The sequence below is a fragment of the Mustela nigripes genome, chromosome 4 (genome assembly GCF_022355385.1).
Source record: "Mustela nigripes isolate SB6536 chromosome 4, MUSNIG.SB6536, whole genome shotgun sequence".
Taxonomy (NCBI): domain Eukaryota; kingdom Metazoa; phylum Chordata; class Mammalia; order Carnivora; family Mustelidae; genus Mustela; species Mustela nigripes.
This window is the reverse complement of record NC_081560.1, coordinates 139210284-139234027: the sequence shown is the minus strand read 5'-3', so window position 1 is coordinate 139234027 and position 23744 is coordinate 139210284. Positions and strand designations below refer to the sequence as shown.

Here is a 23744-nt window from a genome sequence, read left to right as displayed (position 1 = left end):
TATTGGGCATGTTGTTAGTTTCTACTATTACACTATTGTAGATAAAACTGAGATAAACATTCTTGTACATAAATCTCTGTGCTTAATTCTTTTTATTTCCTTAGGATATATCCTTAATGTAGAAAAATTTTAAAGTCTTTAAATTATAGTGTCAATTTGCCTTCTAGAAAGAGTGTATACTGATTTATACCTTTCCAGGAGGTATGAGAGCACATTTCACTGTTACCTCATCAACATTGGGCATTATCATTTGCCAATGCGATCGATACCTTAATTTGCATTTTTATCAATAATGAGGTTGAAATATGGGATAAACATATCTTTTTACTTATGAATTATCTGCTCAGACCCCATGTCCCATTTACCTTTCATTTCATTACTATCAGGCTTACTACTTTACCACTTTAACCTTACCACTTTACTGTCCCTTCTGACAGAAGTTCCCTTAATATCCTAATTGCTAAATGCCATAGATACTTAGATGAATTTCTGGCACTTAACCCTGTTGACTGCTTTCTTCCTGAAGTCCTCTCCTTCCTTGACTTCCACAATACTTCATTCATATCCTTCCAGTTCTATGCCTTCTTCTCTGATACCTTTCTCGGCCTTTTTTGTCAGCTCCCACTCTTTTACCTACCATAATTGTTGGGTCCTCCCAGGTTCTACAGTCAGCCCTCTTGTCCTGTCAGCACATTTATTTACCCTAAGGAAAAAATACATCAACCCCAGTGGCCTAAACTACCACTTGTGCCCTAATGAATTCTAAACCTTTAATGCATAACACTTTTCAAGTTCTGACCCTTATATCAAACAGTGTAATGGACAGCTCCATTTTCATGGTTCCCTAGACACCTTAAAATGTGCATATCTGAAATACAACCCAACTTAACCCTGAAGGATTCTCACATTCCTTAAGTCTACACCTTCTCCTATATTCTGTGTCTTGGTATATGGAGCTGTAATGAACCTGATCAACCACGCCAGAAACTTAAAAGGTATCCTAGCCTACTTCTCCTGTTACTTTTAATTAGGCATCAAATATCCTATTGATTTTGTCTCTTCAATGTCTCTTGAGTCTCTTGTCTCCTCTCCATCCTATTTTTATAGCTCCAATTCAAGCCTCATACCTTCTGCTGCTAGCATGATCTCTTGTCCTACCTTAATCCATCTACCACATTGTTATCAAAGTGGTCTTTAAAATATGCAAATATTGTGTTACTCCCCTACATAAACTCTTCAATGGCTACCCCTTGTTTCAGAATAAAATTCACATTCCCTTGAATGAACATATATCATCTGGTGCTTAACTCTTTAGTTTTATCACTTACTTTATTCTCCCTGATCTCTCTCTCTTTTCTCCAGCCCCACATGCGTACTTAAGATTGTTTCCTGACCACACCACACTCTCTTGTGCCTCCAGGCCTTCATATATGATACTCTTTTTCCTGGAAATGCCTTTCTTCACCTTGTATAGCTAATAGACTCCAATTTATCCTTTAGGACTCACTTTAGTAATATTTCCTCTCAGAAGCTATCCTTTAATTTCAGGGTGCAATTATTCCCATTTTCCTGTGTCCCTCCACTAGATCTACATATGCTTTTATTATAGAAATGTTTACTCTGTATTGGAACTATTTATGTTTGGATTTTCATTTTTTTTTTTTTACTTATCTGTCAGTGAACTCTTTGAGAGGTTGTATTTTTTCATTTTATTCACAGTACCTAGCATACTACCTGTCACAGAATAAATCCTTAGCAAGTATAATTGACTAATTACACTGATTGAATGAAACTGGTTGAATAATGAATCAATACACTGATTGAATATTGAATCAATATCTTAAAAACATTTAAACTGTGGACCAAAGTATGGGCAATGCTTAAAGGCCATTCTTCATTGCCTAGAAACTCATAGTTTCCTTTTCAAAACAGAAAAAATGAAGAGGTACTATATTGGTGAAAGGAGTGCCTTATTTCTTCCTTAGGTGATCTTTCGGAAGATTTTAGAAAGCAAACTCACTTTTAGGAAGGAGCAATGATATCTGTATGTCCAGAGCTCAGAGAGCATTTTAGAGCCTGAATATTATATTGATTGCTCAAGATCATATTAATAATAACTAATATTAGTATTTTGACAGGTTAATAGGACTTTAACCTTAAGAAAGGGATTCACAATGTAAAGGAAAAAACAACATGTATCTGACATCCTACTGTGTGGGGGGAAATCATATAATGATGCAGGCACAGTAGTGAATACTTCTGGTTTTTCAATCCTGACACCTGAAGCTCCATGGTTCATGGATGCCCTGATGGAATTGCTGTAGAGGGAAGGAGGAAGAGAGGGGTGTAAGTTGAAAGCCTAACAGGCAGGACTCCAGATTTCTCACTTGCCTGTTTAATCCAAACAGTTCTTCTTTTAACAGGTTCATATATTGGGCTACAACATACAATTTTGTTTGAAGAGTTCTGAGCTGAAAATTTTAAAAGGAGAAAACTGTTTGTATAGGTCACATTACCAATGTTATTTGGACATAATGTTTTCAACTAAACTGACTCCAGCTGGCTTAAGGGAAAACTGCTCTGACTTAACACACTTTTCTTTTTCTGTCAAGCTGGAGGAGCTCACAGAGGCTGAGGATGCTCTCTCTGAAGCCAATGCATTGAACAACTACAATGCTGAAGTATGGGCATATCTGGCTCTGGTCAGCCTGAAAGTGAGTGTTTGTTAACCCTACACAGTGCCCTTTTAGGGCAAAGATATAAGGAAGTGAGTAAGGCAAGAGATAGGTAGATGGCCATTGATGCATGGTAGTTGAGGTTTAATGAGCTTCAGATTTGGTCATTATACTGATGAGGAAGGAGAGGTCCAGTCTGAGAAGCTGCTACTTGGAATGTGCTTACAAAATCGGTTATATGGGGCGCCTGGGTGGCTCAGTGGGTTAAGCCTCTGCCTTCGGCTCAGGTCATGATCTCAGGGTCCTGGGATTGAGCCCCGCATCGGGCTCTCTGCTCAGCAGTGAGCCTGCTTCCCCTTCTCTCTGCCTGCCTCTCTGCCTGCTTGTGATCTCTCTCTCTCTCTCTCTCTCTCTCTCTCTCTGTGAAATAAATAAATAAATAAATAATCTTAAAAAAAAAAAAAAAGAAAGAAAGAAAATCGGTTATACACTCACATGTATTTGTCTGGAAGGGAGAATCTAAAAATGAAAGCAAGCCATTTGGACTTGTTGGTCACAGGTGAGCAGGAGTGGGGTGGGCCAGGGCTGATCGCCAGCCAGGGTTCTGGGTTAGGTGACTTCCCTGTGGTACTTTCAAGCGGCTCTGCAGGCCCCAAGTAGGGTACACTAACTAAGCCCAGTCCTGCACATCCCCTTCCTCAAGATGAATGATGTGGTAATCAGAGTCTTGTCTAGGACTTGGGTTAGCAGAGATAAATGGGGAGCCATCAAGCAGTGATTGATGGTGCAGTGGGATGGTAGATCATGTTAGGGGGCAATGAGCTGTTTGTTCGACAGGTCTCTTGACCTGCCTGAGCTCTCAAGCCTGGGACACTGGTATGCATTCCTTGTATAGTCATTCAAATTATGCTCTGGATCTACAAAAAATTCATATGTATACTCTGATTTCCCTCTTTATTAGTTATGTATAGCTTAGAAAAGCTATATAAGAATCCACTGATAAAAACAAAGGTGGACTAGGAGCACCTGGGTGGCTCAGTTGTTTGTGTCTGACTCTTGGTTTTGGCTCAGATCATGATCTAAAGGTCATGATCTCAAGGTTGTAGGATCTAGCCCCATGTAGGGCTCCTCATTCAGTGGGGAGTCTGCTTGAGATTCTTTCTCCCTCTCCCTTTGTTTCTCTGCCTCCCCCACTCACTCCATCTCTTTCTAAAATAAATAAATAAATAAATCTTTAAAGAAATAAATAAAGGTGACTATAAAGATGCAAACATAAATAGTTTGCCAACAAACATAAATGGATTATTCAAAAATCTCCTGTAGACTAGAATGGTTTTCCCCAGAGAGCCATTGTTTTTAAAATGGGCCCAATAGCTACAAAGCATCTTCTTTTTTTAAAAAATTTTTTATTGTGTTATGTTAGTCATCATACAGTATATCATTAGTTTTTGATGTAGTGTTCCATGGTTCATTGTTTCCATATAACACCCAGTGTTCCATGCAATCCATACCCTCCTAAATACCTAACACTAGGCTCTTCCATCCCCCTTCTAAAACCCTCCCTTTGTTTACTGGAGTCCATAGTCTGTCATGGTTTGTCTCCTACTCCTATTTCTCCCACTTCATTTCTCCCTTCTCCTAATGTACAAAGCATCTTCTTTATAATTGTGTGTGTTTTTATTTCCTAACAGGCCAGAATATGGGAGAGATAATTTAGATATTTACCTGATACGAATCAGGAAATACATGTTATTTATATTTAAATTATATTTAGTTATATTTACTAACCTCCTTCCTGAATTCTTTTTTCATTAGTTTTCATTTCAAAAAAATAAATACACTTTTTAAATGGGAATATTCTTGTATCAGAATATAAGCAAGGTCAAAGACCATCAAAAGAGATGCTCCACTAGCCTTCCTAAAACATTCCTTCTTGTTAAACTGTTGGCTGAGGGTGCTTATCCTTGACATTTATGAGAGATTAGGTAGGGTGTATTGTGGGAGTTTGTGATAACTCCTTTACCTATAGAACCTAACTCTCCCATACTTAAATAACTTGGCTAAATAACTTGTACATCAGCTTAAGATCAAATGTGGAATAACAAGAGTGGCTTTCAGTTTTCCAATGGCCAATATAACATTAAACTGATAGAGAGAATTATGACTGTAAGAGAAATGAACAGGGGCGCCTGGGTTGCTCAGTGGGTTAAGCCGCTGCCTTCGGCTCAGGTCATGATCTCAGGGTCCTGGGATCGGAGTCCCGCATCGGGCTCTCTGCTCAGTGGGGAGCCTGCTCCTCCCACCCCACTCTCTCTGCCTGCCTCTCTGCCTACTTGTGATCTCTCTGTCAAATAAATAAATAAAATCTTTAAAAAAAAAATTGGGGTTTCTTAGGAATTTACCCTGAAACTGTTCCTCCAACAACTAAAAAACTACACATGCATAAGATACTGATTATAGTATTATTGTGATTGCAAAATATTGGAAACAACATACATAGGATAGTATTTGAATAAACTATGGTATATCAACATAATGGAGTACTATGCTCCTGAAAGAAATAATGGAGAAGATCTCTATGAAATGATGTGGAGTGATTTCCAGGATAGATTGTTCAGTAAAAACAACAACAACAACAAAACCTAAAGTACAAGATTTTCTTTTTTTTATTTTCTTTTTTATTTTTTTCCAAGATTTTCTATAGTATACCACCTTTTGTATAAAAAGGAAGGAAAAAGAAGAAATTATACACAGATTGGCTCATTTGTGCAAAAAAACAAACAAACAAACAAACAAACAAAAAAAAACAACCAAACAAACAAACCACAGGAAGGAAAAACCAGAGATTAATGAGACTGGGTTGTATAGGTCATGGACAGACATAGGGTAGAAGGAAGGTAGAGAATGAGGGAGTGATCCTCTGTACCTCTCTGTTCAGAACTGAATTTTGGAACCATGTTAATGTTTCATTTTTTAAAAAGAAATAAAGTCAGTAGGAAATGGGAGATTGTATAATATGATAATAACAACAACAAAACAAAACTACTTCCCATGAATAACATAACACTAAAGGTGGGGAAAAGAGAACTAATTCAGTATACTTTTGAAAAACTATTTGAAATATACACTCTCAGACTAAAGAGGAAAAAACCTCTACACAGATATTGGATTTCAGTTAGTAAGCTGCTTTTTTTTCAGAGTCATTAGTTAGCAGTTCTAAAATTACTAAGTATTCTATGATTTGGCAAATAAGAGATTATATTGTGGGTAACGGGAGCCAAGTTTCTTATTGTTGGAAGAGTTACAAATATGGAAACCAGGAAGATAGAGTGACTTTGCAGTGGAGGATTAAAATTGAAGATACTGACAAAAGACCATGATTTGATGGATTTTATATTATCTATTTTTTTTATATTATCAAATCCATGATTTGATGGATTTTATAATATCTATCTTATAAATAGATATTATATGTAGTTGAGGATGCATGGGTACACCTAATGCTCAGGTCTTGAAAATCTAAAATTGGAGTCCATTAAAAGGAACTAGGGCATTTGTCCAGTTTAAAAAAAAAAATAAAGGAATCGTAGGTTTCTTGGGAATGGCTGGTTCTAGAACTTGGATAGGGAAAGTACAAGATGAAACTGGAATATCTTTTTGAATCAAAGTAAAAAGTGTTCAAAGAAAGATTGAGACATATCAAAAAACACATAGGGAAAAAAGAAAAGACTAAAGGACTTGCATAAAGGGGATCCCCAGTGGCCCTAGTTTACAAATGAGAATCTATGAGCCCACAGTAACATAACTGAACAAATAAATGAATGGTATACAAGAAAGCTTATAGTGGAAGGCCAACTATTAAATGAGTAAGGAATTCAGGAATTAGAAAATCACAATTTGGAAACCACCATAATAATAATTAATGCAGGGGCGCCTGGGTGGCTCAGTGGGTTAAGCCGCTGCCTTTGGCTCAGGTCATGATCTCGGGGTCCCGGGATCGAGTCCCGCATCGGGCTCTCTGCTCAGTGGGGAGCCTGCTTCCTCCTCTCTCTCTCTGCCTCTCTGCCTACTTGTGATCTCTGTCTGTCAAATAAATAAATAAAACCTTTAAAAAATAATAATAATAATTAAAAATGCAGGAAACAGTCATCAATAAATGTTGAAATTATAGATGAATGTTTATGGAGTAAGAAGATATTTACATAGTCTCAAAGTATTTCTCCATGAGATATTTATAAATTACAAAGGGAAGCATAGTAAGGTTATAGTAGAAAAATCTGGCAGATAACAATCTAAACAAATCACCAGTATTACCATCAGCATGTGCCTCCTGATTGGATGCAACACAACAGCATTTTTTATGGCATTCCTGCCAAAAATTCAGAACCTGATATAATCATGAGGAAACATCAGACAAACACAGATTGAGGAATATTATACAATTATTGTCCTGTATACTCTTCAGAAATGCTAATGTCATGAAATATAGACTCAAGAAATATTCCAGATTAAAAGAAAGGCTGAAGATGAATTTTGAATGCTAGGCATGATGCTAGATTTTATTTTGCTATAAAGGACATTTGTGGAGGGGGGCTCCTGGATGACATGGTTGGTTAAACATCGAACTTGGCTTTGGCTCAGGTCATAATCTCAGGTCATGAGATTGAACCCTGTGTCAGGCTCTGTCCTCAGCTCAGACTTTGGTTGGGATTCTCTCTCCCTCTCCCTCTGCCCCCTGCTTGTGATCTCTCTCTAAAGTAAATAAATAAATCTTTTTTTAAAAAAAGGCATTTGGGGGGACATTTGGAAAAATCAGAATGAGGTATATAAGTTAGATAATAGTATTGTATTTATGCTAATCAGCTGATTTTGATAATTACACTGAGGTTGTGTAAGACTGTCCTTGAAAACACATACTGAAGTATAAAATTACATCATTCTGCAATTTATTCTCAAATGGTTCCAGAAAAGTTAAAATATATACTTATATGTGTGTATGTGTACAGAGAGAACTATTCATGTAATCTGCCTTTAACCTGAAATTATGTTGAAAAAATTAAAAGGTAATTCATTAAGATAATGCAAATTAACACCACACTACATATTCACTAGAATGGCTTGAATAAAAAAGATTGACAATACCAAATATTGACAAGGATATGGAGAAACTGGGACCCTCGTAGATTGCTGGTGGGGTTGCAAATTAGTACATACACTTTAAAATACAGTTTAGTGGATTCTTGAAAAGTTAAACATTTACTTTCCATATATCCCAGTGATTCCACTTCTCTATATCTAGTTCAGAAAAGTGAACATATGTCCACACAAATGTTTCTCTATTTCATTGCAGCATTTAATAATAGTTAAAGACTGGAAATATTCCAAATGTCCATCAGTGAATCAACAAACAAAATGTTGTATATGTACACAATGAAGTACTACTCAGCAATAAAAATGAAATTCTGGGGGCGCCTGGCTGGCTCAGACAGTGGAGCATGGGACTCTTGATCTCATAGTTGTGAGTTCAAGCCCCATGTTGGATGTGGAGTCTACTCAAGAAAAAAATGAAATTATGATATATGTGACAATATGAATGAACCTCAAAAACATTATGCCAAGGGAAAGAAGCCAGGTGCAATAGATTATATATCATTTTATTCAATTTATATGAATTTAGGGAAACTATTGAGATAAAAATAGATCCCTAGTTCCCTTAGGGCCAAGGATGGGAATTGGGATTGATTGCAAACAGGAATGAAGGAACTTTTGGGGAGTGATAGAAATCCTCTAAAACTGATTGTGGTGATGGTTGCACATTTGAACCTTAAAATTAGTGAATTTTATGGTGTGTAAATCATACCTCAATAAAGCTATTTTAAAGACTATAAATCCCCCCCAAAATGAGGAACAAATGGACTATTCAGTAAATACTAATGGAGCAACAGGCTATCCATATGGAAAAAATTAGTTCACATACACACACACATCCAGCTGGCATAAAGGCCTAAATCTTAAAACCTTGGCCTGCTTAGGAGAAAATATAGAGAAGACCTCTATAGCCTCAGGATGTTCAAGCTTTCTTATGACCATAAAAGCACTAGTCAAAAATAAAATACCATAAATTAACAACTTTAGAATTGGAAACATGCATAACAAAACACTAAAAACTCAAGGACTTTATTATAAATACTTGCAAAATTTCTAACAATTATAGTTTATATAATTATATAATATAGCTATTACATAAATATGTCCTACAATAAGGGGAAAAAACCTACAAACAATCTGATTGAAAAACAGCCACAGAGGCTCCAGCGTGGCTCAGTCACTTAAGCGTCAGAGTCTTGATTTTGGCTCAGGTAATGATCTCAGCCTTGTGAAACTGAGCCCTGCTTTGGGCTCTGCACTAGGTGTGGAGCCTACTCGGGATTCTCTCTCACTCCCTCTTCCTCTGCCCCCTGCCTTAAAGTAATTTTTAAAAAATAAAGAGAAATGGTCACAGGATAGGAACATATAATTTGCCGAAGTAGAAATTGTTAAAGTTAATAACTGTATGAAAAGAAGTTCTGCCTTGGGGCGCCTGGGTGGCTCAGCGGGTTAAAGCCTCTGCCTTCAGCTCGGGTCATGGTCTCAGGGTCCTGGGATTGAGCCCCCACATAAGTCTCTCTGCTTTGCGGGGAGCCTGCTTCCTCTTCTCTCTCTCTGCCTGCCTCTCTGCCTACTTGTGATCCCTCTCTCTGTCAAATAAATAAATAAAATCTTAAAAAAAAATAAGAAAAAAAGTTCTGCCTCATTTGTAATCATGAAAATGCTGTTTAAATTGACAATGTGACAGGGTGCCTGGGTGGCTCAGTTGGTTAAGTGTCTGCCTTCGGCCAAGGTCATGATCCCAGGATAGGATTGAGTGAGCAGGGAGCTCTCTTCTCCCTCTCCTTCTGCCTCTCCCCTCTGCTGCTGTGCTCTCTCTGAAATAAAAAAATCTTTTTTAAAAATGACAGTGTGACAGAAATTCACACCTATCAGATTGGCAAAAATTAGTCTGATATAATCAACATTGATAAGGATTCTCGTAATTGCTAGTGGATATAAATTGGTACAATTACTTTGAAGTGCAATATGGTAGTATTTACCCAAATTCATATCTACAACTTGGCAATTTTATTATCTAGATACATTCCTAAGAAAAATACCAGAAGGGGCGCCTGGGTGGCTCAGTGGGTTAAGCCGCTGCCTTCGGCTCAGGTCATGATCTCAAGGTCCTGGAATCGAGTCCCGCATCGGGCTCTCTGCTCAGCAGGGAGCCTGCTTCCTCCTCTCTCTGCCTGCCTCTCTGCCTACTTGTGATCTCTCTCTGTCAAATAAATAAATAAAGTCTTTTTTAAAAAAAGAAAAAGAAAAATACCAGAAGACATGTACAAGAATGTTTACTGCAGCATTTTCCATAATAGCAAAAAAACTTGGCACTCTTTTTGAAATCATTTTGGCTGTTCCAGATCCTCACACCATTTGGACCTCTGCCTCCCTAAGACAGAAGTGAAACAAAGGTAATGCTGACAGAAAAGGAAGATGTGCTAGAAAAACAACTGAAATTCCATGAACCTCAGGGGGGAAATCTTTGAAGTGTAGATATCATGGGAGAGTCTTTTAAACACTGAAAGTTTTGTGAACAGTAAAAATTTACCATGAACTAGCACTGTTCGGGAAATTAGACTAGATATTCACTAAGTTTCCTTCTAGCCTGAACATTCTGTAGTTTCCATATCTATTTAATATTCTATATTATGCATGTAGTTCCTATTTATGTATTTCCCATGACATTGCATACTCTAATTTGTTATGCACAAACGTTTTAAGTATAATAGTGAATTCATATTATTCTCCTTTAACTCCTAGGTGAGTGCTTCATGCAAAGAATAACTGGGAGGAATAGTTAGTGTTCTCATCTCATATCCAGATCAGCGTGGAAGTAATTCCAGTATCTGCTTTTCCTAATACATAGGATAAAGTATAATAATTAAAAACTTGGACTCTGGAGCCAGGCTGCCCTGTTTAAAAACCTAACTCCTGGGGCGCCTGGGTGGCTCAGTGGGTTAAAGCCTCTGCCTTCGGCTCAGGTCATGATCTCAGGGTTCTGGGATCGAGCCCCGCATTGGGCTCTCTGCTCAGCGGGGAGCCTGCTTCCCCCTCTCTCTCTGACTGCCTCTCTGCCTACCTGTGATCTCTGCCTGTCAAATAAATAAATAAAATCTAAAAACAAAAACAAAAACAAAAAAAACCTAACTCCTCCACTTATTAGCTTCATAACCCTGGGAAATTATTTGTCCTCTCTGTGCTTAGGTTATTTCTACCTGTAAACATAGAATTGTAAATAATAGGTTTTCTCCTAGAGTTGTTTGAGGTTTAGGAATGAAAGTATGTAAAGTGCTTAAAACAATGTAAACAATTAAGACAATGTAAACCACAAAGTATTATATAGATTTTATCTATTATTAACAAAATGGCTTTAGTCCTGAGAGAAGCATGTAATTCATGATGCTTTCAGGGGGAAGAAGAATGAGAGATGAAGTTATCTTTAAGCTTTTTTTTTCTCATTTTTAAAAATTTTCTTTTTTATCGTATTATTATTTTTTAATGTAGGCTCCTTGCCCAAGGTGGAGCCCAATGCAGGGCTAAAACTCAGGTCCTTGAGATCAAGACCTAAGCTCAAGTGTCAGATTTTTAACAAACTGAGCCACCCAGGTGCTCTTCTTTAAACTTTTTGAAACAAAGAATATATGTGTGTATATATATTATGTGTATATATATCATATATATGCATCATATATATGAGATATATAGAGATATCTATATCTATCTATCTATCTATCTATCTATCTATCATCACCTATCACCTTTCATTTTCCTGCTTCCTCTTTGAATTCAGAGGTTCTTAATTAAGAAAGGTATGGAGTCCTCTCTCTTGGTAGAAATATTTGTGGCAACATACTTTCCTACCATTATGTTTATGTCATTATCACCAGCTGCTGCTCTTTTTTTCAGGCTGGACGGCAAGTGGAAGCAGAGCAGGCCTATAAGTACACAATGAAGGTACGATGCAGACGCCTCTGCAGTTTTTACTGTACTGAGGTTGGGCAGTTGGGAAGAAGATGCTGGCTTGATTCGGGACTTCAGAGCATTCCATCATTTCATAATGTGAATACTTTTCTAGAGGCTCTACTTATCATCTTTGCCATTATCATAGGGCTGCTGGGGGATTGGAATAACCAAGCCACCCAGGTGTGCCACCCCCCCTTTTTAAAAGATTTTGAGTGAAAGAGCAGAGCTAGAGAGAGAGCACAAGTGTGTAGGTGGGGGAGGTTTCTACCTCTTTAGAGAATTTGGTTTAATGGAAAGACAGATGGCCAGGGTGTGAGTAGACCTGAATTATGGTCCTAGTTTTGCCACTAACTTTACTGTGTTAACTTCTTTGAGCCTCATTTTCCACATGTACACTGAAGGTATATATAGGTCAACAAATTTCGTGTAAAGGGCAAAACAGTATTTTTGGCTTTGTGGGCCAAACGGTCTCTATTATGTCTATTACCCTCTGCCCTTGTAGTGCAAAAGGAGCCACAGACAACACATAAACAAATGAGCATAGTTGTATTTCAAATAAAACTTTACTTAACAAAATAGCAAACTAGATTTGACTCATAAGCAGTAATCTGCCAACCCCTGGTCTATTATATTATGAATTACAGTTCATAATTAGTGGCTTTATTTTTCTCATCTAGTGAAAAGCCCAAGGCTGGTACCAGATCTCCACAATGTCACCAGAGACCCAAACTTTCTTTTTCTTTTTTTCCAAACTCTTTCTGTTCCACCAATCATAGAATGCAGTTCCCATCCTTCATAGTTGCAAGACAGCCATTATTGCTCAAACCACCATATACTTGCTTCAGGCAAAATAAAGAACAAAAGGGAGGAAAGAACAAAGAGGACATGCTAACTATTACCCTTCCCTTTAAGAAGCAGTGACTTTATGGGTATAAAAGATACAGCATAGGGAATATGGCCAATGGTATTATAATAGTGTTGTGTGGTGACAGATGGTAGCTGTACCTGTAAGCAGTGTAATGTGTAGATTTAAAATCACTATGTTGAACCATAAGTGACTCTTAATCTCACAAAACAAACTGAGGGTTGCTGGGGGGAAGGGGGTTGGGGAAAGAGGGGTGGGGTTATGGACATTGGGGAGGGTATGTGCTATGGTGAGTACTGTGAAGTGTGTAAACGTGGTGATTCACATACCTGTACCCCGGGGGATAAAAATATATTATATGCTTATAAAAAATTAAAAATTAAAAAAAAATCACTATGTTGTACAAATGAAACATAGTGTGTGAACTATACTCATAAAAAATAAAGATGTTTAATTCACACGTACATAGCATTTGATGGTAAAGAAAATCATTTTCAGAGAAAAGTATCTACTTTTGGGTGTGGAGAGGGTGCAGGAGAAGCAATGACCTTGGCCTACATTTCATTGGCCACAATTGGTCATAAGACTACCCCTAGCTCTAACAAAAGAAGGAAATGAAGCTTTGTAGCTGGCTGCATTCCTGCCCTGAAAAGAAATGAAGATTTTGTTAGAAAGAGAGTGGGTATTCAGTAGGCAACTAAATATCTCTACTACACATCTAGAGGCTAAAAATAAATTCAGATCTAGTATCTGTTTTGTGTGTCTTTGATTCCTGTGACTTGCCAAACTGGAATATTGTAGTCAAGATAGACTGGGTGATAATGTGAATTTAAAAAACAAAACAGAACAAAACAAAACACAACACTTTATTATTAAAGTTATTTAACAAAAAATACACAAGTTGTAAATGTTCATATTACTTGAATTTTCATAAAGTGAACATGTCCATGTAATCAGCACAATGTTCTGAGGTCTTTTAACGGAGTCACCATGAAATAGGGAATAAAGGAAGAGCCCAATTTCAGGCCAAGAAACCGTATTCTTTAACTATGGCCCAGCAAATGAAGGGCTTCGATATCGGTATATCAGGCATGATACAAATCCTTCCCTTCCTTCCTTCTCATGCAGCTGAAACTAAAAGATAAGGCCCTGCTTGCAGAAATCCACACGGTACAGGAGGCAGTTGGCTTTGGAAATCCATCTTTCTGACATCCTTCCAGCTGAAGATCTGTGTGGAACTCTGAGCTCCTTTCCTTCCAAGAGAGATTAAACCCTGGACATTTCACCATATGAGGCCTGGGGATGGAAAGTACCATCCCCATTCACTTATTTCCGTTGGCTAATTTACTGGATGGCTGTTACTGGATATTTTACAGGTTGACAATAAACTGCAGGACAATAAAAAATGAAAAAGATTCAAAATTTATCAGTGTGGTTCTGGATTTAATTAAGGTCTACTGAGGTATATATAAGAATATAATTACTTGTGTGATTAAGGTAAAGTGGGTTCATTATTAGGGTTTCTGTTTAAAAGCTTTCCAGGTCATTCCTGGACTGATAAGGCCAACTTCTAAGGTCTCTGGCTAGGCTCACTTTCTGGAACTTGAGAATTAAGGCATTAATTTCTAAGGTGGACCTAAAGGAAGACTACTCTGCTGGGTCACTGTATTAGGACAAACACATTAGTTGTAGCCAGACCCTTTGGATCCAGTGGTGAACAGAGCTGAACAGAGAAGTCTGCCGAAGGTGGAGGTACTGACTACCTCTAAGCAAGGGTATCTTCATGGATCTAAATCACAAGGGCTCCAAGAAGAGTCCATGAACTTTAAGAGATGCAAAATTCCTCTTAACTGAGGCCAGTATTCTAAGACTAAAGATGACAAAGGAACATTATTACTTCACTCCTGTCCTGATCACTGCATAGCAAAACCAGGAATCAAGAGTCCTCTTCCTTAATTTTTTAAAGAAGGTGCAGAAAATTGGAGGGAGGTGGGAGAAAGGAGGGAATGTGGGAGGCATATTAATAAACAAGAATAAAACAAACCCTACATTCATTTATAGTCCGCGTGCAGTCTTAGTTCTAACGCTACTTTAAGAAATCCTTCTGAGGCAACAAGTATCAGGTTCGCCTTGTCCTCTGCTCCCCCAGGACTGTGCGCTGACCACCTCCGTGGACTCTGGAGTAAACCCAGCATCTCCCCCACGTGACTGTGAGCTTCCGAGGGGCAGGACAGCGCCCTTTCAGGTAGGCAATTCTCAGCACTGCACTTTGGCTCTAAACACGTGCTCTAAAGTTCGCTGGAAGAATGGATTTGTGGAACACTTTAGCACTTCTGGCCACTCCCTGGGATTTGCCCAATATTTCTCACTCCATCAGGAACGCAGAACCCGGTGTAAGCCGAGAACATCCACACAGCTCGACTGACGCTACCACCCCAAGTATACGCAAACTGCAGCGCGCCTCTTTTACCGCAGTTTAAGGTACGTTAGAGTCGTGGCGTTGCATTATGGGAAGTGTAAGGGCGGGAAAGCGGAAGGGGCGGGGATAGAAAGCGGAAGGGGCGGGGCGAGCGGCGTCTTTCCCTCCCTGCATAGGGGCGGTAGGGCTTGGGTGGCAGGGTGGTGTGGTCGGGGGTGTTGCAGTGTGGACTTTGCGTTTGTCCTCCGCCCCACCCGAGGCGGTAGAGCTGATTGGTGGCGGGAGGCTGTGCACTTGGAGGCGCGGCAAGTGGCGCACAGGCCTCGGCGCACGTTGGCTGCACCATGGTCCAGCTCAGTGAGTGACCTTCCGGGTGGTCGCGGGGCCGGGAGGCGTATGGGACCCGATGAAGCAGCTCTTCTAGTTGAGCTGGAGGCAATCCGAACTTGAAACAGCCACACTACCTTACGTTTGTCCCTCTCCTCAGGTTTTTCTCACTTAATCTTTCCTTAAAATTTATGAGACAAATGGCGTTCAGTTTCTAGATAGGCGGCTGAGGGTCCGTCATGGTCACAGAGCTATTAAATGGCAGGCTGGTGTTGAGCGGATTGAGGAGGTAGTGGTTTCTGCCTGATGTGCATGAGAGGAGTTTCACAAATACACCATCTAAACTGGGTTGACAATAATTGGGTGGATGCAAGCAAGCCCCTTCAGTTGAGGAAGGGGCTTGTTTTATCTATCTCATTTTGTCCATTTTATGTACTCAGTTCTTGTGTGTTAACAACTTAATTCTCTGCAGCTACTGTCCTGTGCAAAGCCTATCGTGGAGGCCATTTAACCATCCGTCTTGCCCTGAGTGGGTGTACCAACCGGCCTTTCTACCGCATTGTGGCTGCTCACAACAAATGTCCCAGGGATGGCCGTTTCGTGGAGCAGCTGGGCTCCTATGATCCACTGCCCAACAGTCATGGAGAGAAAATCGTTGCTCTCAACCTAGAACGGATTCGGCATTGGATTGGCTGTGGGGCCCACCTCTCTAAGCCTGTGGAGAAGCTTCTGGGTAACTCAGCTCTAACCTTACTTCATTGAGGGGATATTCAGTTGAAGTCAGTTTCAGGATGATAAGAGTTAAGAATGATTTTCATTACCTCAGGCTGCTTAGGGCTAGGGTGAAAGCTGAAGTTGTGATCTAATTGTCATTTTGACTGGAGATCCCTTTTGTGAACTCTCATGAGACTTCCTGAGTGAATGGGATTTTGTACTGAAAATGGGAATAATGTGTCTTGAATGGCTATCTGTCCATTTATCTTTTTTCAAATAAGGACATTAGCGTTAGGAAGTAACATCCACGGTCTCCTTGTAGTAAATGGAAGGGAGTTGGGGGAAGAGATAGTTTGGCAAGAGAGGAGCTTGTTTTAAATTCTTGCTGTAGGTCAGGTCTCTGTTAGACCTCAGCTCTGTGAGGCTAAATTCCCAGGGAATCATTGGCTTATACCATGTTATAATGAATGGAAATCCTGTTGCTTTTAGGTCTTTCTGGCTTTTTCCCTCTGCATCCCATGATGATCACAAATGCCGAGAGGCTGCGAAGGAAACGGGCACGCGAAGTCCTCTTAGCATCTCAGAAAACAGATACAGAGGCTACAGAAGCAAAAACGAGCTGACTTCAATGAGCAGAGCATTGGGAGAAAGGTCAAAGTCCTCTTAAAACACTTATGCAGAGCGCTTCGTCTTATTAGATTTGGAGGTCAATAAATGGAGTTTTCTGCGTCACCCATGCTCTTCTGGACTGTCCTGAGCTGGACTCAGAGTAATTTGTTCTTTCTGACATAGAGCTGGGTCCAGATACTAGTGAGCTTTTTTAGCCTTCATTGAGAAAAGAGAGTGGCTCTGGGGTGTGTTGTACTTTTGGGTTGGGCCCTGGATCTATCAGACAACTTTACAGTCTGCTGCCTTGCATTACTTCCCTGTTTGAAAGCCCCCAGCAAGCCTGTCCATGGTCTGTCTGTGCAATTCGTTCCTTAATTATTTATGGTCAACCCACTAGCTCAAGAACACAGTTACTTTGCTTATTTATTTATTTATAGTTACTTTCTCTTGTTTGACATATAATCTCAAATTTACAAAGGGAGATTTTTTTAAAATGAGATTTTAGGCTTTAATAGCATACTTTTAGAATGAGAAACTGGAAGAAACGTAATATTGAAAAGTACCTACATACATTCTTGACCCTTTACAGGTAGAGGTTATTCATGAGGATTATTAGGTATCATGAAAGGGGGTAAGATTGTCTCCATTTTATTGAAGAGAGATTGAGGTTCAGATGTGGAAACTTGACCAACGCCATCTCTTTTCATTTGGGCAGAGCTAAGATTCATACCCCAAATGCATATCTGGAGAGCCCTTTCCAACACATTATATTGTCTATGGCAGGGTGAGTGTGAGATGAGCAAAGATGAGGGGTTTTTCAAAAGTCCACTTAAAAAGCCAGTGATAGAATGAGGTTTAGGTGTCATGAGTTTGATTAACAAATGACTGGCTGTGACCCAAGCCCAAAATGTCACATCTGCTTCACCAGAACTGCAGGACAAGCACAAGTGTGGATCAGAGGATTTTAGTGCACACTCTGGGTGATATAATTTCAAATTCTGGCACAGGACTAGGATATAGAGCTGACAGAGGAGATACTAAAGCCCTATCAGTGTACCAACTTATTTTCTGGGTTTTATATATTGAGAACAATTATCAGCCATCTCATTATGGGGTCAAGACTCTCCTAGGGTTGTCTCTGGTGGGCCTCCCTTGCTTTGAGGGGACTTTGAAGGCAGGGCAGGCTGAGAAGAACTGACTGGATTTGATCATAGATGTGGGAAAGAAAAATGCTATGAAAACCATGGGAACTCTGGAAGTTAAAATAATACACTCTGGAGAGTTTAAGGTTTTTGGATAAGCTTTAATTGGTAGAACCGAGAAGAATGATTATGAAAAGTATTGACTAGTAAAGGGAACTGCTGGGAAATTGGTTAAGGTATTATTTTGATCTATTGAATTTCTGCTAACTCAAGTATTCACTTTATGCCCTGATCTTCCTGTGATTTGTGTATATATACTTCCTGTGTGAGCACATCCTGTCCCTAATTTCCAGGTTTCCATAGCTTTAGCCTTACTTTGGATCTGTTGACACAGTTTCTCACCATCTTAGTTGATTACATCAGTTTATGTTGCTGTCACCTCAAATCCAACATGTGCAAACCTAGCTCTGCATTAAAAAAGAAAGAAAGAAAGAAGAAGAAAAGCCTTTGCTTCAGCAGCCCTATTTTTACTCAGGTGAGGGTTTGGGTCATGTTACCTTAACCAAAGTAGAAGGTGATTAGGAACTGGAAGGTGAGTGGGTATGATTCTGTAATAAATGTTAGTTTTTAAAAGGCCAGTATTTTGTGCTTTTGGTTTACGCTTTTTTCTTGTGGGAATTAGGGAAAGTGCTTCCCTAGAAGTCCCAGCCAGTAGGTTAATAAATTACCGGTTCTTAAGAGTTTTGCGTACACTTGTCAGGATCACTGAAAAAGAACAAATCTAACAATGTTGAACCATGTCAAATCGCCAAAAGCTGCTATTATGCAGTTTTTTACTTTAAAAAGGCAAACAAAACAGCAGTATGTAGTTTTGATGTGGTATGACGTGCCATATATTAAATGAACTGCACTGCGACTCTGGTGAGAAGATAAGCGCCAGGTTTCTCGAGTAAGGGGTAGAGGGCGTCTGGCACCGGAGCCTCCGGTAACCACAAGAGAGGAAGCTCCTGCCGCGGCTCCGATCTCCTTTTAAGTCTTGGCCACGCCCCTGTTTTGCAGCTGCCGTAGAGTGCGACGTCGTGCCACGCCTATTGGGCGCTTTTTATGACGCAGTAGGCCGCGGGGGTTTTTTTTTGCGCGGGAAAAGGGGGCAGTCTGGAGCTCTAGGCTGTGTTGCTTGGACGGGCAGTTTCTGTGGAGTTGCCGCTCGCTCTCTGTCCCTGCCGGCTATGGGGTTACTGGAGCTGTGTGAGGAAGTGTTTGGTACCAGTGACCTTTACCGAGTGTTGGGCGTGCGGCGCGAGGCCTCGGACGACGAGGTCCGACGCGGCTACCACAAGGTATCCCTGCGGGTGCATCCGGACCGGGTAGGCGAGGACGACAAAGAGGACGCCACCCGCCACTTCCAGGTGCGCAAGTCCCGGCTCCACTGGCCGCCTGCATTTTTCTCTGTGTTCTGGCCGCCCGGAGCTTTCCAGGCGGAGTGCACCCAACATGGCCTGGTGTTTTTCTAATTTTTATTTCTCGCAGCGCGGTTTCAACGAGGGATGCGAGGGTGACTTTTTGTTGCTCTTAACCTGCAGATCCTCGGGAAAGTCTATTCTGTTTTGAGCGACAAAGAGCAGAGAGCATTGTACGATGAACAGGGAACCGTAGACGAAGATTCTGATGTGCTCAGCCAAGATCGGGACTGGGAGACGTACTGGAGGTTACTTTTTAAAAAGGTAGAGGACCCTGGAAATTTCTTTGTGGTGGTTCTCTTCATTCATTCAACAAACGTTTATTGAATGGTTTTAAGGTACTGCATTTTGTGTTGCGTAGGAATGAGGAATTTCTGTTTCACCTTAAAATACGCATATGTGCAAGTATTCTTCGGGAGATAACATATCTTTGAAGAAGAATTAGTCTGTTTAACCGTCAAACATAGGTACTTTTACTGAAATGGGTCTTTAATTTCCTGTTGATGTAGAGCAGTTGCAGGGGAAAAGGTTTAATATTTTATAAGGTAATGCTTTATTTTACATATCGACATGTAAGTGTTGAGTTCTGGGAAACTTCCTTTAAATTTTCCTGGTCTGTAGTTCAGTAGTTGTGAAGGTTGGAATAGGGAAAACTCTGGAAAAGCTTTGGCATAGAAAGTGTGGTTCCTTGCAACAATTTCAACTGAAGCACCTGTTGTACTTGGGACTTTCAACACCTCAGTCTAGTTTTACTAGTATACTTTTTATTTAAAATTCTCAGAGTTAAAGCATATGTTTCTCATTTGTTCAGATATCTCTAGAAGACATTCAAGCTTTTGAAAAGACATACAAAGGTTCTGAAGAAGAGCTGGCAGATATTAAACAGGCCTATTTGGATTTCAAGGGTGACATGGATCAGATCATGGAGTCTGTGCTGTGTGTGCAGTACACAGATGAACCCAGGATAAGGAACATTATTCAGCAAGCCATTGATGCTGGAGAGATCCCGTCCTATAATGCCTTTGTCAAAGAATCGAAGCAAAAGATGAATGCAAGGAAAAGGAGGGTGAGATTTTGAATGCTGTTTTTTTATATGTCAGTTGATTCCAAAAAGAATGTGAGGGTATTTACAATAATAGAAATATATAAGGTTACTGAGATGAGAGTAAGGGTTAACTCTTTTCTAATAAAATGAGCATATGAGCTCTTTAAGAGAAACTTTTTTCCCCTAGTATGTTATGCTCAAGAGGATTTTGCTAGGTGGATTGTTTAATATCATCTTAAAATAACACTGAAACATTCTTTATGTGGGCCTTCTTGTAGCTTTGTCACAGTTTTCCTCAAGAGAGAAAGTATGGAGTTCAGATACATAAGGTGGACAATGGTTCTCACTTGATTAAAAGATGGGGAGAGGGTGACTAAAACTTTCCTTTTTTTAAGAAGATATTTATTTATTTGACAGACAAGTAGGCAGAGAGAGAGGAGAGGAGGAGGCGGCTCCCCGCTGAGCAGAGAGCCTGATGCGGGGCTCGATCCCAGGACTCTGGGATCATGACCTGAGCTGAAGGCAGAGGCTTTAACTTACTGAGCCACACAGGCGCCTTCTAAAACTTTTTTTGAACTGTGTCTTGTTAATACAGATTTTCTTTTGTTCTTGCCCAGATTGACTCTTGAATTGGACCCAGAATATACATTTCTTAAAAAAATGATTTAGTTTATTTTGATGAAAGTGTCTTCCCAAACACACTTGAAGAGGAAAACTTGTAGCTTCTGTGGAGTTGGTTAGGATAGGGATGATGGCAGGGAAAAGGAGCTTAAAGACAAGACAGCTAAAGTTCTGGGACACAAGCCTCTGTGTCACTGGTCTTTTGGGGAGGACCAGACTGGTACTGAAGTAACCATTGCCTCAACCTGGCTTTCCTGGTGGGAGCTCAGTGGAGAGTAGTGTCATATTTTAGGTCTCTGGTGGGTGCCTCATTTTCTGTCGCTGAGTTGGAGGTGGAGGTAGGTCTGCAATTTTGATACAAGATACATACAGGGGAAAGCTTGGGGGGGGTGTGCGCGCATGGAATGTGTATCAAGATTATCATTTTGGGGGGGGTGCATTGCTGACTCAGGCAATAGAGCGTCTGACTTTTAATCTCAGGGTTATGAGTTCAACCCTAACATTGGGCATGGAGCCTACTTTAGAAAAATCATTTTGGCTTATAGGCTGCATCTGTGTAGGCCCACTCTGACAGTTTCAGCTGGTAGTCATTTTCTCCAGTGTAGCTGAGCACAGCTGTATCCAATAATAGGATATTAGCTTGAGAAACTTTCTTAGAGTTGGGGGCAGGTGGATGGCATAGTTCTTTAGAGAGACTGGCAAATCTAGGGAGTGGTATATAGTTTTAAAAGAATTTAATGCAAGGACTAAAAGTAGACAGTGAAAACACTTTATTGGAATAACAAAACCCTAATGTATCAGCATCCCAGTATTTATAGAGTGTTCATTGCTACTTAGAAAATTGACTGGGGTTTGGGACCTATTATAGTGTTGTTGCCCTAAAGGAACAAAGTCATTAACCTTTCCCAAGGTATTCTCCCCCCCACCCCAAGGTATTCTTATGGTATTTTGGAATCAGTGCCATAGGAAAATTTGGCAGAAGGTGGCTTTGAAATTAGATAAAGAAAGGTTAAAACTGAATCTGTTAGTGTTTATTCTGACTACTTGGGAGTTTTAAACCAGGGTTAATCAAGGCTGCCACCAAGTCACATGTAGTTAAAAAGTAGGTTTCCAGAGGAGAGGAATTTAGATGCCTGTAATCCTGGCAACATTTTTGAAGACATCCTTGATTAAATAACCTTTCTTTGCTCTCCTAGCATTTTGTTTTTATTCTTACCGCATGGTTTAAGAATACTAAACTACTTGCTACCCCTAGCTAGTAAAAATTGGGGAAACTTAGAAATGCTTATTAGAATCAGAGGATCTACTGCATGCTGTCAGCAGTGTCTTCTTTTAATGAATGACATATTTATGTAATTGTCTTGTTTTAATCTATATATCCCTCAAATTGAAAGGTTCTTACCATAGATTTTCTTTTGGGAAAGAGGGTATATTTTTAGTATATGCTAGGTTGCCATGGAGTCTATCTAATATGAGTTTCTGATTTAGGCTCAGGAAGAGGCTAAAGAAGCAGAAATAAGCAGGAAGGAGCTGGGTCTTGACGAAGGAGTAGATAACTTGAAATCAATCATTCAGGTAAGCCTGGCAGGTATTTCTGAAGGTTGTTGCTACTTTTTTCAAGTTCTGATCCCTACTGCTAATACTTTTTTCGTAGTGTATAGTGTTGTATTTTGTTTTCTTCTTTAAAAACATAAGTTATATATTATATTTTCATCCTTTTAAAGTGCATAATTTAGTGGCTGTTAAGCATATTCATCAAATTGTAGAACAGCACTAATAGAACATTTTTGTCACCCTAAAAAGAAGCTCGTTTCTCATTAGCTGTCATTCCCTGTTCTCCCTTCCACCAGCCTCTGGCAACCACTATGTATCTTTGTCTCTGGATAGCCTTGTGTTTTGAAAGCTTGTGTTTTAACTTCTTAAACAGAGCAGACAAAAGGATCGGCAAAAAGAAATGGACAATTTTCTGGCTCAAATGGAAGCAAAGTACTGCAAACCTTCCAAAAGAGGAGGGAAAAAAACGCCTCTCAAGAAAGAAAAGAAATAATGGGATTTTCTCTTCAGAAGTCCTTTGGTGTTAATTGGCGCCATTGTAGGCAAGATACAGTCAAGATTTGAAGAAAGAAGTGAACCCTGCTCTTGAGAAAAGCTGTCTTTCCAGCCTAAATTCAGCTCTACTCTAAACCAAGCAGAATCTCTCAACCTGATTTTAGTAATTCTAGAAATCCCCTGACATTCTTTGAGGTCCTGCATGAAGGAATTTGGAGATTTTTGTGGGAATGGGGGAGTGATGTACTTCCTGGCAGTGCTTGCATCTGTGATCTTCTGTACAAGGAACTTATATCTATAATGTGGGTCTGTCCCATATTGCCTTTAGCAGTTGTTTTGCCGCATGAGTGTGCACACAGCCACAGAGTATTCGGAGTGACGTGTGTGATATTAGAACAGTAATTCTGTTCTAGCTCTGCCTAGCTAGAATGTTTTCAGAACACTTGGTGGACATCTTTCTTTCAAATATTTGCCAGTTTGCTTTCAGGCTTAATGTTCTTGAATAGATCCTCTCTCCTTTTTGTTTTACACAGCCAGGTTTTGTACTCTTTGTTAGAAGTACAGGAGAAACAGATGTTGAGATTACTTTAAGCATCTTTGTAAGACTTGTACATGATGAAATAAACAAGTTAAAAATGACTGTTAAGTTCTGGGGCCTTTTAAATGATCTCAGTGATCATTTAAACTATGATCTAGAAAAACTAGTGTTGAGAGAAGAGAGA

General features: G+C 39.7%; 3 protein-coding genes across 9 annotated transcripts in view; all 3 read left to right on the top strand.

The window, feature by feature from the left end:
* The window catches only part of CFAP70 (cilia and flagella associated protein 70), a 108344-nt gene extending 94482 nt beyond the window's left edge, over positions 1–13862 (top strand). For all 6 annotated transcript variants that reach the window (XM_059397757.1, XM_059397754.1, XM_059397755.1 and 3 more), the window contains 3 exons: positions 2613–2714; positions 11715–11762; positions 13765–13862. In XM_059397757.1, the coding sequence (XP_059253740.1) occupies positions 2613–2714; positions 11715–11762; positions 13765–13845 (231 nt within the window). In that variant the 3' untranslated portion in view covers positions 13846–13862. The remainder of the gene's footprint in view (positions 1–2612; positions 2715–11714; positions 11763–13764) is intronic.
* Positions 13863–15197: 1335 nt separating this feature from the next.
* On the top strand, positions 15198–16828 carry MRPS16 (mitochondrial ribosomal protein S16). Its single transcript, XM_059397751.1, has 3 exons — positions 15198–15412; positions 15855–16115; positions 16586–16828. Exons 1-3 carry the CDS (start codon positions 15400–15402, stop codon positions 16717–16719), a joined length of 408 nt encoding a protein of 135 aa, XP_059253734.1. The 5' UTR covers positions 15198–15399; the 3' UTR covers positions 16720–16828.
* A 2100-nt stretch (positions 16829–18928) lies between these two features.
* On the top strand, positions 18929–23661 carry DNAJC9 (DnaJ heat shock protein family (Hsp40) member C9). Of its 2 annotated transcripts, none has more exons than XM_059397748.1 (5): positions 18929–19256; positions 19431–19571; positions 20119–20373; positions 22462–22548; positions 22824–23661. In XM_059397748.1, exons 1-5 carry the CDS (start codon positions 19077–19079, stop codon positions 23052–23054), a joined length of 894 nt encoding a protein of 297 aa, XP_059253731.1. In that variant the 5' UTR covers positions 18929–19076; the 3' UTR covers positions 23055–23661. The 2 variants fall into 2 exon arrangements, with proteins under 2 accessions (XP_059253731.1, XP_059253733.1); XM_059397750.1 differs by having other exon boundaries at positions 18936–19256; positions 22901–23661.
* Positions 23662–23744: the final 83 nt, after the last annotated feature.